The sequence below is a fragment of the Bombus pyrosoma genome, linkage group LG1 (genome assembly GCF_014825855.1).
Source record: "Bombus pyrosoma isolate SC7728 linkage group LG1, ASM1482585v1, whole genome shotgun sequence".
Classification (NCBI taxonomy): Eukaryota; Metazoa; Arthropoda; class Insecta; order Hymenoptera; family Apidae; genus Bombus; species Bombus pyrosoma.
Window position 1 is genome coordinate 7,204,341 of NC_057770.1, and position 13,995 is coordinate 7,218,335.

Genomic DNA, 13,995 nt, shown 5'->3' on the forward strand with positions numbered 1-13,995 from the left:
CTAATATGTAAGATTAATTTTGTTTCGACTTACATGGCTTCAATAGGAGATACACGTATATAATCGACTAAAGGTGTTTTACTTCGTTGGCGAAGAAATGTTTTACAGCTTCGTACGAGGCTGTCCGAACGACAGCTGTAAGCACCTACATTGACAACCTAAGACAAATTACACCAGCTGGTTATTAAGGAGTCTTGAAGTTGTCACAATTTTCCTCTTCCAAGAACATGAAAGTCCCCTTCCTGTTACTCTAATTAATGTAATAAGATTTAGAAAAGCGTAATATATAACATGCAGCCCCTATAAAACGTAACTGCAAATGAGAATTGTTAATTGAACTATTAACTCTTACGAGTTCTACGAATCTATATAAGAATATAATAATATACGCTAACTGAAGAGAATTAAGTACGAATAAACGCATACTATACAACGTTTGAGAATGTTTCTATATAAAATTCATAGGAAATAAATATGTTTATAAAGAAATCAATCAATGATAGAAATTAATACATAACATAATAATATAGCATAATATAAATATATTTTACTATGTCCACAACTATAATTTGTCTATTATTTGTTAATCATTTTGTTCATTCTAATCGCAAGGCAAGAAAATCGAAATGGTCCTTCTTGTCCCATTAAAGACCAGTTTAAATTACTACAAAACCTACTAATAAACTTCCAGCCAATAAAAGAGAATATTATTCATGAATGTTAAGTGACGCTATATCTAAGTCCGACCAAATAACAGTAATATATGTCCAAGTCTGATTTATCTTATTTTAACGGACTAAATGCTTAAAACTTAACATAAGAAATAAATATGAAAATATCACAATTTCCTCCGACTGTTTTTGCTCGTGATAGGTATACTTCAATTTCACATGCTGACGTAAATTCAGCATCTGGCCAAGAAAGATAGCTAATACGAATGAAAGCAGTCCAGATAATACCAAAGCATTTTGACCATTATCTTATTCCGATTATCAATCGACAAACTTCAAAATTAAATATACACACTCGCTTGCCACAATTTATCCATTCATTTTCTGTGACTGTCAATGGAAAGCAGGATGCGCGCGTAATTTCACATATTTTCTTGAAAGATCGTAGATCGTGTCTAACCTTCGAGCACGCACGACGTGCACGCAAATCCCACCTTAGTATTTTTTCCCTTCCTAGAAACAATGGTCGAGAGACCATTGCTTCGTGAGTTTCCTGGTTTGAACCAAGCTTTCGCTTTCCAAGTAACTCTCCTGTTAATTACGCCTTGTGTGATGTCGCACGTATGCTTAAGACGAAATTTCATTCCGTTGTTCGAAGTGGTTCTTTTCGAAATAATGCCCGCAGTCATTATCACTTTGCAAATTGAAAACTAATGAAGCGAATAGGAAAATTAGCATTGACGTGGAGTCCGAATCCGATCGAAAGCGTATTTTCGTCTCCCACGGATGAAATTTTTCCATTGAGTGGAACCTGTTAGCGAATGTATACCATTTCACGATAGATTTCCTGTTACTTTTAAAAGGTGCTCTTTCAAAGAAGCAGGTATCAAAGTAGTAGCACGGCATGAAAACCAGAAAAACCAGGCGAAGACCAGTCCAAATATTTTTCAGTTTCTTTCGTCGATTTTTTTATAGTTTCCTATAAATACAATTTTTTACGAACCTGCATACGGTCGATATTTTTCTTTTCTATAGAAGAAAAGATATTTAATCTGTTGGTCGCCTTTGTCCACCCGCGATATTTCTCCGCTTCTTCCTCTTTTTCTCTTTCTCTGTTTTTGTTTCGAAACTCACAGTACCAGCCTAAAACGAGCTATGACCTCCACCACCATGCCATGTCTGAGCTCATGGCCGATGATTCACTTGAAAAAATCATTTCTATATTTTTCGTATATTTTTAAAAATGTCACAGCTATGTAGAGGATGATTGTTTGGTGTGGTTTAAATGACGAGAATATGAGATATTGAAACCGTTAAATATATTTTTAAATAGTAAATAAATAAATACAGATAATGTACGCTAAGACGCTCGTACTAACGGATTCGCTAAACACACTGTATAAATCGCTAATAAGATCGTTCGAGACTAATTGATAAAACTGATATTGATTCGCGCGACTGACTCACTTCTGGAGAACATGGTCGAGAGAATACCGGAAAATTCAAGTTCGTCTTCGTTTGACGGTTACTCGTAACGGTGATATTGTTTTGCTCGGAATATATTTATTATTACATTATGTATATCCTAACGATGTTGGTACTCCGAGGTAAGACAACAACATGATTTGAATTGTCCTCTATCTCATGTGCCATTACAGCTATATTCTTAAAGATCTTCGTGCCTTTGGTACAAACAGAACGCGATTCTATACGTTTACTTATTAAATGAAAGGTAATCACTTTTCACTTTCAATCGATGCTCTCCTTTTTTGACAACACGATCGAAAGTTTCCGAGAGCCTTGTATAGATATAAAATTGAAAGTGTTAATATTTGGAGTTGCAGTATAACACAAGCCATTAAAAATTCCGTTTACTAAGTCCGGATATCCTGTTGAAAACGAAAGCTTTCACGTACATATCTTCCCTTTCGAATGATAATAATAACAACAGCAATTATTCGCAATAATCACATACATCGAATATTAACGACACCGCCAAATAAGAGGATGCGTACTAGAAAATTCATTTCCATGCAGATGAATGAAAAATGACCTAACAGCTACGAAACGCACGAATTTAAGAACGTACAGATCAATTTGCTGAACACGTTTCCGAAATTATTCCGATAAAATTTTTAATTGCAATTATAATAATATATCCTGTCATTATCCATAATGCCATTTAATTATTATAGGCACGGCGATAAGAATATTTTAATAGAACATTTAAAGCAATTCGTACGTACATTTTCAGTGGATTTTCTTTTGAAAACAAATTTACACAAAAAGTATTTGCTACTTCTTTGAACCAGAGAAACGGGTATACGCTGTCGCAACTGTATTGCTTAATCTACATATGTATATGTTAATATCTAAGCAAACTATATTTTTTTTGTATCCCGACACGTCCATTCGAATACTATACATATGGAACGTCATTTGTGAACGCTGATATTGCAGTAACATTATGCTGATTACTAACACATTGTCACCTGTGATGTAATAATGCATCTAATATTACGCTCACAGTCGAAGCTTTGCTGCTTTGAAACGATGCCCTGAAGGAAAAGTCGATGGATAGATACAAATTGACTAGCGACCGAAGGATTAAGTCCGTTAAAAATTAATTTATGGACAAGTAGTTTAACATTCTATCACGGTGCAAATATAGGACTTTTAGATCTATCGAGTGCCAAAAAGCAGTAATCTGAAAAAGAATTAAATTATACAATAAAAACTATCATATAGACATAAGAAATACGTATCTATCTTATAAAATAAGTACCTATATGTAACAAATGGATATTGATGTTAACTAATTACATAGATTTAATGGTTTTAACAAAATTCTCAGATAATCACCGTTACTTTAATATCACGGAATTCCATAGAAAATGCAAGTTACATTATACTTTAAGGCGCATCAATCACTTTTACCGCAACTACGGAAGAGAAAACAATAATCGCTCCAAGAATTTATTACAGCTTTAGACGCTAGTAATATTAGACATCGATACTACGAACGGTTTCCCTTTACGCATTTCTCTTATTAAACATATATTTCTTTTTATATTTCATACAAAATTTTCCCAAGCCTGCTTCCACTTACAATCGTATTTTCACTCAAATTCAAACGCAAGAAGATTCGGCGCATAAGCCTTGAGAACTCCGTACAGTTAAAAAGCCTGTAAACGCTAACTTCCAACTAACGATCTACGACTATCAATTCGTTTCAGAATTACGACACGCTGAGCAAAGGGAAGAAATCGTGGAGTGTGAGACTGGGTCTGACGCGACAGAATCAAAGCACCGATGATCCTGGCAAAGTGTGGGGAACGATAAGCGGCGGCAGCGGAATATCGCGTCAAATGATCTACGGGGATCCATGGCTCTATGGTACGGTTCGGTCTTCGAGACCTGGACACGATCCACGAGGCTTCATGACACCACCGCCTCCGCCGCCACCGGGAGCACCAGTATTGGTAGTATGTTCCTGTCCGGAATTTCTCAGTGGAACCACCCGGAAATTCGGCAATTGCCGCAAGTGCGGTGGTCACCGATTGGCTGGTGTACCTTTAGGAGGAACATGTCGGCTACCACCGGTTTCCTCGAGGTCGAGGCCCAGCCTCGCCGGTAAGTCTCTCTATCGACGAAGAATTTAGCGGTTACAGTATCGATTACCGATTGTTCTTTATCTTTCGTGTTTTGCTCATGCCACGAAGGAAACGTGAGCAGCTAAAGGGAAAGATACGTTTTGTAATTAACGCGTACCTACACGCTCCGCTTAGATCGGTTAACGTTTGCTAATGCGTGGTAAGTGGCTGCATTAGTGAGTTGCTAAGTTTGTTAATGAAATTTCTCGCGTGACATACTTGAGCGAAGATCCGAACGATTCAAAGTGTACCTTTACTTCGTGTTCGAAGTTACACAATATAGTTAAATTTATATATTTATCTATAGGTATTTTTTCTTCATTTTTTTTTGTATAGATATATTTAATTATAATAGAGATCTTTAACAGCAATGCAGCAAACATTCTTCCTGTTATTCTTCCATTATTATATCTTGTTAAAAAAGGAACAAAAGCAAAATATCTCACGCGGCTAGGTTTAAAACTAATCATTTACTACACTCAAAGAATTTCCATCGCGATTAAATATCACACGTTAGAATTCCGCAAATTACAAACGCAAGACCGTTCCGATATCTCACGTTTATCGTTAGTGAACGCAATTGAAAATCGGCAGGAGTGCTGAGGTCATCGATAGACGATCCGTACGACCTGATGCGTCGGAATCGGCTAGTGGAGCCGAGGACGCGAGCACGCAGTATTTCGCCGCACCGACCATTGTCTCAACGCGATTCTCGGAGTCAAAGTATGGCGCGGAACACGAAAGAGCGAAAGGGCTCGATCGAAGGTACTTCCTCGAAATCCGAATGGTTCGACAAAGAAGCGACCGCGAGCTACGAGGACACAGGACGCAAGCAACGTGCGAACTTCATTGGCGTGTCCACGGACGAATGGCTCGAGGAATCGCCACTGCTGGCGGATTCACGAAATCAATCGGTCTCGACGACCGCTGTCAGGCTGCTTCGAATTCCGAAAAAGGTGAAAAGCGCGAAGAACGATTGGTCGGATTGCTCGGTGGTGAAAACACCGGAAACCAGTCAGACGAAAAGCAACCATCAAGATGACTGGAAGGAGAGGCCGTCGAGCGCCGGTGATTCGAGAAAGAGCATCCTCGTGTGCGACGTAAATCCCTATTTGTTGTTGAAGAAACAAAAGGACGAGGACGATCTGAGCGACGACCTGTCGGACAACGCCCTCGAGCAGGATGACGCGAGACCGCTTTCCAGCCTGTTCGATCCCTCGAAAGTGAAATCGATCGAGAGGATACCGAACAGAAGCGCGGTCGCCGCGATCGGTGGCCAGAGAATAAGGGTGTTCAACGAGCCACGAGAAATCTCAGACGACGAGGAAGTTGCACCGGTCACGAGGATTCCCATACCAAAGGTTTCACCGAAGCGACCACCGAGAAGGCTGAAGGAAGCCAAACAAACGCTGAAGAGTATTCTGAAGCGGGGGAAGGTGCTCGAGACACGTAGGAAGAACGTCCTGTTCAACGTCGACAATGTTATATTCGCGCCCGAAAAACCGTCCGAAGTAACGCGACTATCCTGGAGCAGAATCGGAAGGATCGCGAGCTGCGCCTCACCCAGGGAGCAACCGAATAATGACGAGTCGGAGGAGGGTGAGGAAGAGGAAGAGGAAGAGGAAGAAGAAGAAGAAGAAGAGGAGAAGCCAGTAACTGTATCATCGCACGAGCAGAGAGAAAAGTATAATTTCATCACCATTCCGAATATCAAGGATCCAAAGGTGGATAGAGTTCGACCGAAGGAACCTAGAATCTCGCAGCATGTGTGCCAAAATCCTATTAACCCTGTTGAAGGAATTAAGGTAGATAAGTTCGTATCCTCTTGCGATGCGGAACGTGTTGCCTCGAAGAAAAAAGAGAACGTCGAGGTACAACGGCGGAGCGAAGATATCGTTCCACGAAACTTCACTGATCAAATTGTTCACTCGTCGAGACGCGAGAACGCGAAGGAAGAGAACGAAGAAAGGAAAAGGATAGAGGAGACGAACGAGATCAGAATGAAGAAAGACACCGAATCGCAGATCAAGATCGAGGAATGCAAGGATCGTATTCCAGGCATCGCCGTAGACGAAAAGGACCTGATATTGAAGTCCGAGGGTAAGAATTTCGATTATTCTTTGTATTATGTTCATTGAATGTATCTTTTTCACTAGATCTTGCGAAAAATTCTGCTGTTTTTCCTAGTCATTTTAATCACGGTTTTATGTATAAAAAAGATAGATAAATTAGATCAAAAATATGAACCACAACGACGATCGTTACACTGTGAAAAAAAAAAAAAAAGATAAACATACCGTTTAAAGAAAAAAATAAACATATTGTAACACAAGCCTAGAAACAAGAAAAGAGATTAAATTTTCCGATAGATGTAATATTTAATCGTAACTAAATGGTCATACGTAATAAACGTACGGTTTCGATCGAATCGATGTCAGACTAGAATCAAGGTTGCCTATCTTATGTGCAACGCAATATCTAGATTTATTTTATAGATATCAGTGTTTATCGTGTCAGCAGCAGAGTACATGAGAATTCTTATTTTACAAAATATACATTATTACATGTTCATTAGTCATCGTATGTTCAAATGGCCTTCGTTTTCTCAATTGGTAGCTTCCAGAATCGCTTCTTTTCGCACAAACACCAATTATTCCCTTCCTCTATAGTTTCACTGATTTATCGTTTTAGTCGTTTCCTTGCAAAACAATGTTTGGTATAAAATATCGTCTTAGTCGTATGAAAGAAATCCTCATTTCTTTATCCTCTAAAATATCATATTCGATAAGAGGGCAAATAAAGTAAAAATACTATTTAGATGGAATAAAGTGTAAACGTGAATTAAAACGAAAAATAAAAATATTTGTGATCCTATCTGCAAGTTATAGATTTCTATTATTTGCCATTATGCACACTTTCTGAAATAATATTCGATTATCGAAAATAATTTGCAGCATGATACCCGTTAGCAATAATAATTTCTTAAAGAATTTCCCCGACTTAAAGTCATAAATCTTCAGACAATTTACGGAATAATTCTCCTTTCTCTGGGTATCGCGAGCGTGTAATTATGCATTTTAGAGATCTCACGCGTTTTCTCTTCTTTTCATAACTATTCACGACTTCACACTTGCATGTGATTATACCTTGCAATACAGCCGTATTTGTTTACGAAAAGATAAATCTGTTCATTTTCCGTGACTTAAATTGTTATCAAGAACAAGCTTACTGTCCTCCTAACAATGCGCATTTTGTTCATTTATTTATATAATTTCACGCTAGTTTCTGTATCGTAAATATGTAAATACTTTGATAACAATTTCAACAAAATATACCACACAAATTTTACGATTATTTCGTGTTTTATGGCGTTTTAGTGGTAGATCGAATAATACTTGTCACTAATTTACAGAAAACTCCAAAAAATCATCTTTATCACGCAGCCAAAGCGAACGATCGTTTAACAGACCAGAGGTATCAGCCGGCGATGTGCTTTTTATGGATACCATGCGCCTCAGCCTGTGTAGAAAAGTGAAAGAATCGTCGCCAGGTTCAAACGAGCAAACGATTCGACATAAAGATTCAATCGAATCTACGACAACGACGATAAAAGATTCAGACTTGAAGGAAGAGACTGATTCGATTAAAATAGAATGTCAATCGGAATTATCAAACGCAAAAGAAATCAAAGAAGTTCCTGCTGAAAGTATAACTAAGCCAGAGATGGAACCTTCGATAGAAATTCAAAGGAATTTTGATGGGAACGGTGATCATTTTCGAGGAATGAGGCCAACAAGTTGGTCTCCTCCGCCTGGAAAACAGAAACATCGTTACAAAATCAGCGATTCTGATGCGAAACCGAAAATCGTGAATAATACCGAATCAGAACGAAGCAGTCCACTGTTGAAGACCACTTGGAGCACATCGAATTCCTACGGATCGTCGAAAATCGAGATCGGATCGCCGACCATGGAAAACAACGTGTATAAAATCACAGTCAGTCCCCGAGCTTCGCCTCTTATACATCGATTGCAGATAGGCCCAGGTACTAATGGGTCGAGAAGAACGTCGATTTTAATCAACGGTGACACAACCCCTACCGCTGAAACATCGCCGGACAACAAAGTGACCATCAGCGTCGGTGGAGAGGACAGCGTTTACAATCCCACGGTGATCTCGGTAAACTCGGAAAATTTGCCGCGAATAAAGAGTTCTAGCGAAAATCGAACGCTTGTGATCTTAGACAACTACAAGTCAAACATTGTGGTCGAATCTGTCAAAGAAAACGACAAAGAAGGTATAAAATCAAAACCGTTAAATGCGACTGAATCGGAATCTATCGAACAGACCGAATATTCTCGAAGGAACAACGAAACCTCGTCCGAGAATAGAATAGCGTCAAGTGTCCTAGAAACGTCAAGGGACTCTGAGAAGCAAATGAGATCAAATATCGAAAGTAAAACTTCTACCACGGAGAAGAGTGGTAAGTTTTACATAACGAACGAACGAGCGACACGAACGGAACAAACAACACAGCAAAAAGATGCGGAAAATTCGTCGAAACTTTTGGGACTGTCGAAAGAGGCACTGATCTCGAAACTGCTCGAGGATTCCCTAAGGAAGGCAAGAGAAAATGGAGAGATCCTCGACGAAGACAGCGGCGAAGCTATTTTGAAAATACTGAAGCAAAGTTTGCTGAAGAGCAAGGAGTACGAGAGTTCCGAGTCGACTCTCGAGGCGAATTACTCGAGAGCATCCAGCTTAAATTCGGATGGCGATTTCATTTCAACGAATCTCTTCCTTGAGGAAAATCCCTATGAGGTAATCAAGGAGCCCATTTACGAGGAGATTCCCGACGAACCTCCGCCTCTGCCACTGAGTCCGCCACCCACGGAGGATTACATAAAAGACAGAATATATTTCGGTGACATCGATTACTATAGAAAAAGTAATTCCGATCAGTTCCTTGGGTCCTACTTGACGGACAATGTTTTCAAAAAATCCGAGGATGTTACTGAAACGTATTTGTCGAAGAGTCCCGAGGACTTCTTCAAGAAAATGTCTACGTCGCTAGAAGAAGAGAATATCTCAAGCAAATTCGAATTGCTTAATTACCTTATGGATTCGAAGGATCAAGCAACATCCATCGAAGAGGAAGATGACGACGACGATGAGGACGAAGAAGATACGGAGGGAGATCTTGAAGCGTTATATGAGCAAAAGGAGACCAGCCTCGGCGATCTTAGTTCGAAGAGTTCGCAGATATCCAACGTTTCCGATAGCAGCGAGGAATGCAATATTATATTGACCAGCTCATCGGAAACATCAAAAGTATGTTTCCATCAGAGTTTTATATTTTTTTTCTATTTGTTTTTTCTTGTATAATATTACATTATAATGCTTCGAAATCAGAAATCAATATATTCTTGATGCCATACTTTTGCGTTAATATAAACCAACTTGTATTTTTCTCGCGATAATCGTCTATTTATTGTTTCTCCAATTAAAAGTTTATTACACACACGTAAATAAGATAACATCGCGTGTAATACGTATAATGATAGCTCAGATAAAAGTCGTGATGTGAATTACAATTTTTAAAGGTAAGAGCCGTAGATATAGAAAGAACTGATAGCGGAGTGGGATCAGAAAGCAGTCAAGCCAGCAGCACTCGGGGCGTGCCAAGACGTTGGAGGGCAGGAAATGTCTCTTCGGGACCAGGAAGTCTCCTCAGTGGAATCCCACAAGTGATTTCCGGTGATTCAAAGCACTGCGAGGACTGCGAACAACGTTTGGATCCTTTAATAACAGACAGGTGAGCGATGATATAATAATATTAGCGTACAAATTAACAAAAGAATACCTGAGAGGAAATAAATACAATTACAATTTGTATTCTAGTAGAATATGAATTAGATAATATTTTAATGCACGCAAAATCGTATGAATATATACATATATTTTCAATGTTTTAGTGTTACAATCTTTCCTAATTTGTAAAAATATATCTGTTAATATCTTGTTAAAGTACTATTATTATTAAGTAATAAATACTACTACTACCACTACTACCACTATTACCTTTAATTATATGAATTTGTAATTTAATTTTTAATGTAGTAAGGATTTTAATAACTGTTATTATGTTTGTTTAGTGGTGTAGTGTACGCCCCTTTCGTGTGTAGAAAATGCTCTAAAAAGAGAGTAGAACGCAAAGAAATCATTACAGAGATTGTAGAGACTGAACAAAAGTACGGAAGAGATCTACAAATTATTCTCGAAGAATTTCACAGACCTATGCTAAGGGCTGGGCTTCTCACATCCGAGCAGCTTGCAGCGATTTTCCTCAACGTAGAAGAACTTCTCGAACACAACCTTGTACTCGCAGAGAAATTAAAAGATGCCGTGGAATTTGCTCAGGTAAATAGATAGCCCTTCAATACTATTTCTATTACTTGTACGTTCATCAACTCTTGTTACATGTATTACACATTATTGCGACCATACTGTATACTGAATAAAGTTGAAAATAATTTTTTAAAGTAATTTAATTTAAATTTCCCCTGTGATATTTCTGCAACATATAATTTTATAAATAAAAATAATGCACATTTGAATAGAAGTGTATCAAATAGATCTTTCATTTTATTATCGATGGATGAACGTTTTAATCTAACATTCTGATTGATTTTAAGAAATAAGGTTGTATACAAATAAAGATAATAATTTCTAAATAATTTATAGGAATCCGGGGATGAAGATCTTCTAACGGTAGATGTAGGAAAAATCTTCCTGGAATCTGAGCGGATGTTACATGCATTTGAAAGCTATTGTACCCGTCAAGGAAGCGCAAGCTTATTATTACAGAATTTAGAGAAGGAAAAAGAACTACTGCGAATTTTTCTAAAGGTTTCACAAATGGAAAACACTGTTTTACGTAGAATGAATTTGAATTCCTTCCTAATGGTAAGGGAAAAGTGGAATTACGACATCTTTTCAAATGCAAGACTTTATATAAAAAATAATTCTTTTCTTCTAGGTTCCCGTTCAGAGAGTAACGAAATATCCTCTCCTGTTGGCTCGATTATTGAAAGCTACACCTTCTGTACGACCAGACATACAAGAAGCAAAGGAAAGACTAAAACAGGCTCAGGCTACCATAGAGTTGCATTTGGAACATATGAATGCTGTAAGTATATCATTAATCTGTATTATAAATTTCGAATAAAATTATTATCAATATTTTAATGTAAATATGTAAATATTACATGCACAATGGACAAATTTAATAATGTAATAACAGGAAGCAAAGGATGTAACTTCGACAAAGCTTTGGAGAAGAATTTCAATTATTCAGAATGGTAGACGACCTATTGGTGAACAGGATATGGTGAATATAAAATTAAGGAAGGTAATGTAGAAATAATTTATTTTGAAATATACGAATGCATTGTTTAACTGTATAATTAACTTTAAATATATTTGAGTTAAATGTAAATTAATACAACAATTAAATAATAGATGGCCGTAGAAGTATTAGAATGGGCTCACGAAGAAGCAAAATTCGTATTAGAAGGACGTCTTTTAGTTGCTCAGCCAACAGATAACAATTGGAGACGCGGGCGTACTGTCAAGCTTGCTCCTGTAACTGCCATGTTGGTTACTAATGGCAAGGTATAAATCATGCCGTTTACAATTATATTTAACGACATTCTATATTTATAATATACGCTTGTTCACACATTACACAAATTTTTCTACAGCCAAATGCAGAGGACCTTGAATTTAACGACGATTCTCTCTTTCCAAGACACATTGGTATCAAGGAAGCTACGTTATTGCTAGTTAAAGAAAAACTTGGACGTTATTCATTATTGCGCGTAAGTTATTTTCACGACTTTAAATCAGATGTACGCAATTGAGCTCTTTATTATTATGTGAAATTTCATCTATTTTAGGAACCGTTGTATCTGGATAAATGTATAGTATGTTGTGAAACAGACCTTGAAGATTATTTCGAAATTCAAGAATTATCATCAAAGGAAACTTTTATATTTAAGGTGATACTTTTATTATATAAAATACGATGCGATATTATAATGTAATTTACATTATGTTCTGAAATTTACATAATTTTTATTCTAATGTCTGTAAAACTAACATATTTAATGAAATCGAGTTTCGCTATTGTATTTTATTGTTTATAAAATCGTTGTTTTATTTACAACAAATATTATATTGCAGGCCGAAGATGGCGCCAGAACAAAGAGGTGGTGTAGGACGTTACAAACACACGCACAATCTCTTGGTGCATGGCGTAAACGTCGTGGAGCGCTGCCAAATATCATGATATGCGGTGTCGCGAGAAATTGATAAAGAAACGACACGATTAAATATAAAAGTAAAATCTAAATTTACAGGTATTATTTAAAGGTGATTGTGATTCCTAAACACGCACGAATAAGTTCGTGCAATCGATTAAAATGACGTATAATCTCCAGATGAATTAGCAGTGATTTATCAAGGAGAGTATATGTGTTGGACCAAAAGATTTCCTCTGCTCATTGGTGGTATATATCAATGAGTAATATGAAAATCTAACTCTTGCCGTTCGCAGACTATTTTGCGTTCGGTTACAGTACGTTGCAGAAACTTAAGTTTCCTACGTCGCTGTAGCCAACACGTTGTACAACATTATATAACGTCACAAATTGTTCTGTTTTTCCCTTCTCCCGGATACCGCAACTACATGTATACCGAATGAGTAATTGCCCACGCGTAGGACTATTTAACATTTGCATTGAAGCTAAAAGAACAGAGAGTAGCTGTGATACTGACTGGTGTAGTATTGGGTACTTTTTATCAGATTATATCAAATACTGCAGTACGAATCGAGCTTTTATTTCTATGTATTTTTATAAAGACATTTAACTTTCCCGAAAATAAATTGATAATAATGTACATAATTTTAAAAATGAGGTAATAGGGTTATTATATTTTGTACCCTTACGGTTTACGAGAACTAAGAAACTGCCAAATGTTCCGTAAAATCAAGCTTGGTAATGATTTATATATAAATTAATTAATCTATTAGATATAGTATATAACTATTCCTTGAATAATAATTAACAGTATTTTATGGCGTCTAACACAAAAACTTGAAATTGTATATTGTACAATAATTTTATTTAAGACCTAAGCCATACGTTTTGTATATAGATGTATATTTATATTGAGATTGGTTTTAGACACATAATTGTTATTTTAAATCCGTCATTCAATAAAAATCAAATATACTTATTTGCATGCTGTATATTACAGCATGATCAATATTGTTCCTTATTTACCATATTCATTACTCATATGTCAGCTAGAAACAATAATTATTCATTACTCATTACTCATATGTCAGCTAGAAACAATAATAAATACAAATAGATTTGTTTTAAAAAAATCAATATTTTTTCTACCAATATAGATATATTTATACATGTACAAATACAGGTACTGTATGATACCGATAGTTTTTTGTTTACCCTTACCACATATTAAAAAGTCATCAATATCGGAAAAGTTAGGTTCGATCTGTACATTTACCAATAATTAAACATGAATTAAAAAATTTACTAAACATAATAAATGATATTTAAAAAATATTAAACACTAAGAAA

The 13,995-nt window shown here is 36.6% G+C and overlaps 1 protein-coding gene across 2 annotated transcripts in view; it reads left to right on the top strand.

Moving 5' to 3' along the window:
- The window catches only part of LOC122569543, a 48,175-nt gene extending 35,351 nt beyond the window's left edge, over window positions 1-12,824 (top strand). For both annotated transcript variants that reach the window (XM_043730864.1, XM_043730778.1), the window contains exons 3-14: window positions 3,908-4,304; window positions 4,919-6,424; window positions 7,737-9,655; window positions 9,928-10,139; window positions 10,480-10,744; window positions 11,069-11,290; window positions 11,364-11,513; window positions 11,628-11,735; window positions 11,846-11,998; window positions 12,088-12,204; window positions 12,283-12,384; window positions 12,569-12,824. In XM_043730864.1, the coding sequence (XP_043586799.1) occupies window positions 3,908-4,304; window positions 4,919-6,424; window positions 7,737-9,655; window positions 9,928-10,139; window positions 10,480-10,744; window positions 11,069-11,290; window positions 11,364-11,513; window positions 11,628-11,735; window positions 11,846-11,998; window positions 12,088-12,204; window positions 12,283-12,384; window positions 12,569-12,697 (5,280 nt within the window). In that variant the 3' untranslated portion in view covers window positions 12,698-12,824. The remainder of the gene's footprint in view (window positions 1-3,907; window positions 4,305-4,918; window positions 6,425-7,736; window positions 9,656-9,927; window positions 10,140-10,479; window positions 10,745-11,068; window positions 11,291-11,363; window positions 11,514-11,627; window positions 11,736-11,845; window positions 11,999-12,087; window positions 12,205-12,282; window positions 12,385-12,568) is intronic.
- Window positions 12,825-13,995: the final 1,171 nt, after the last annotated feature.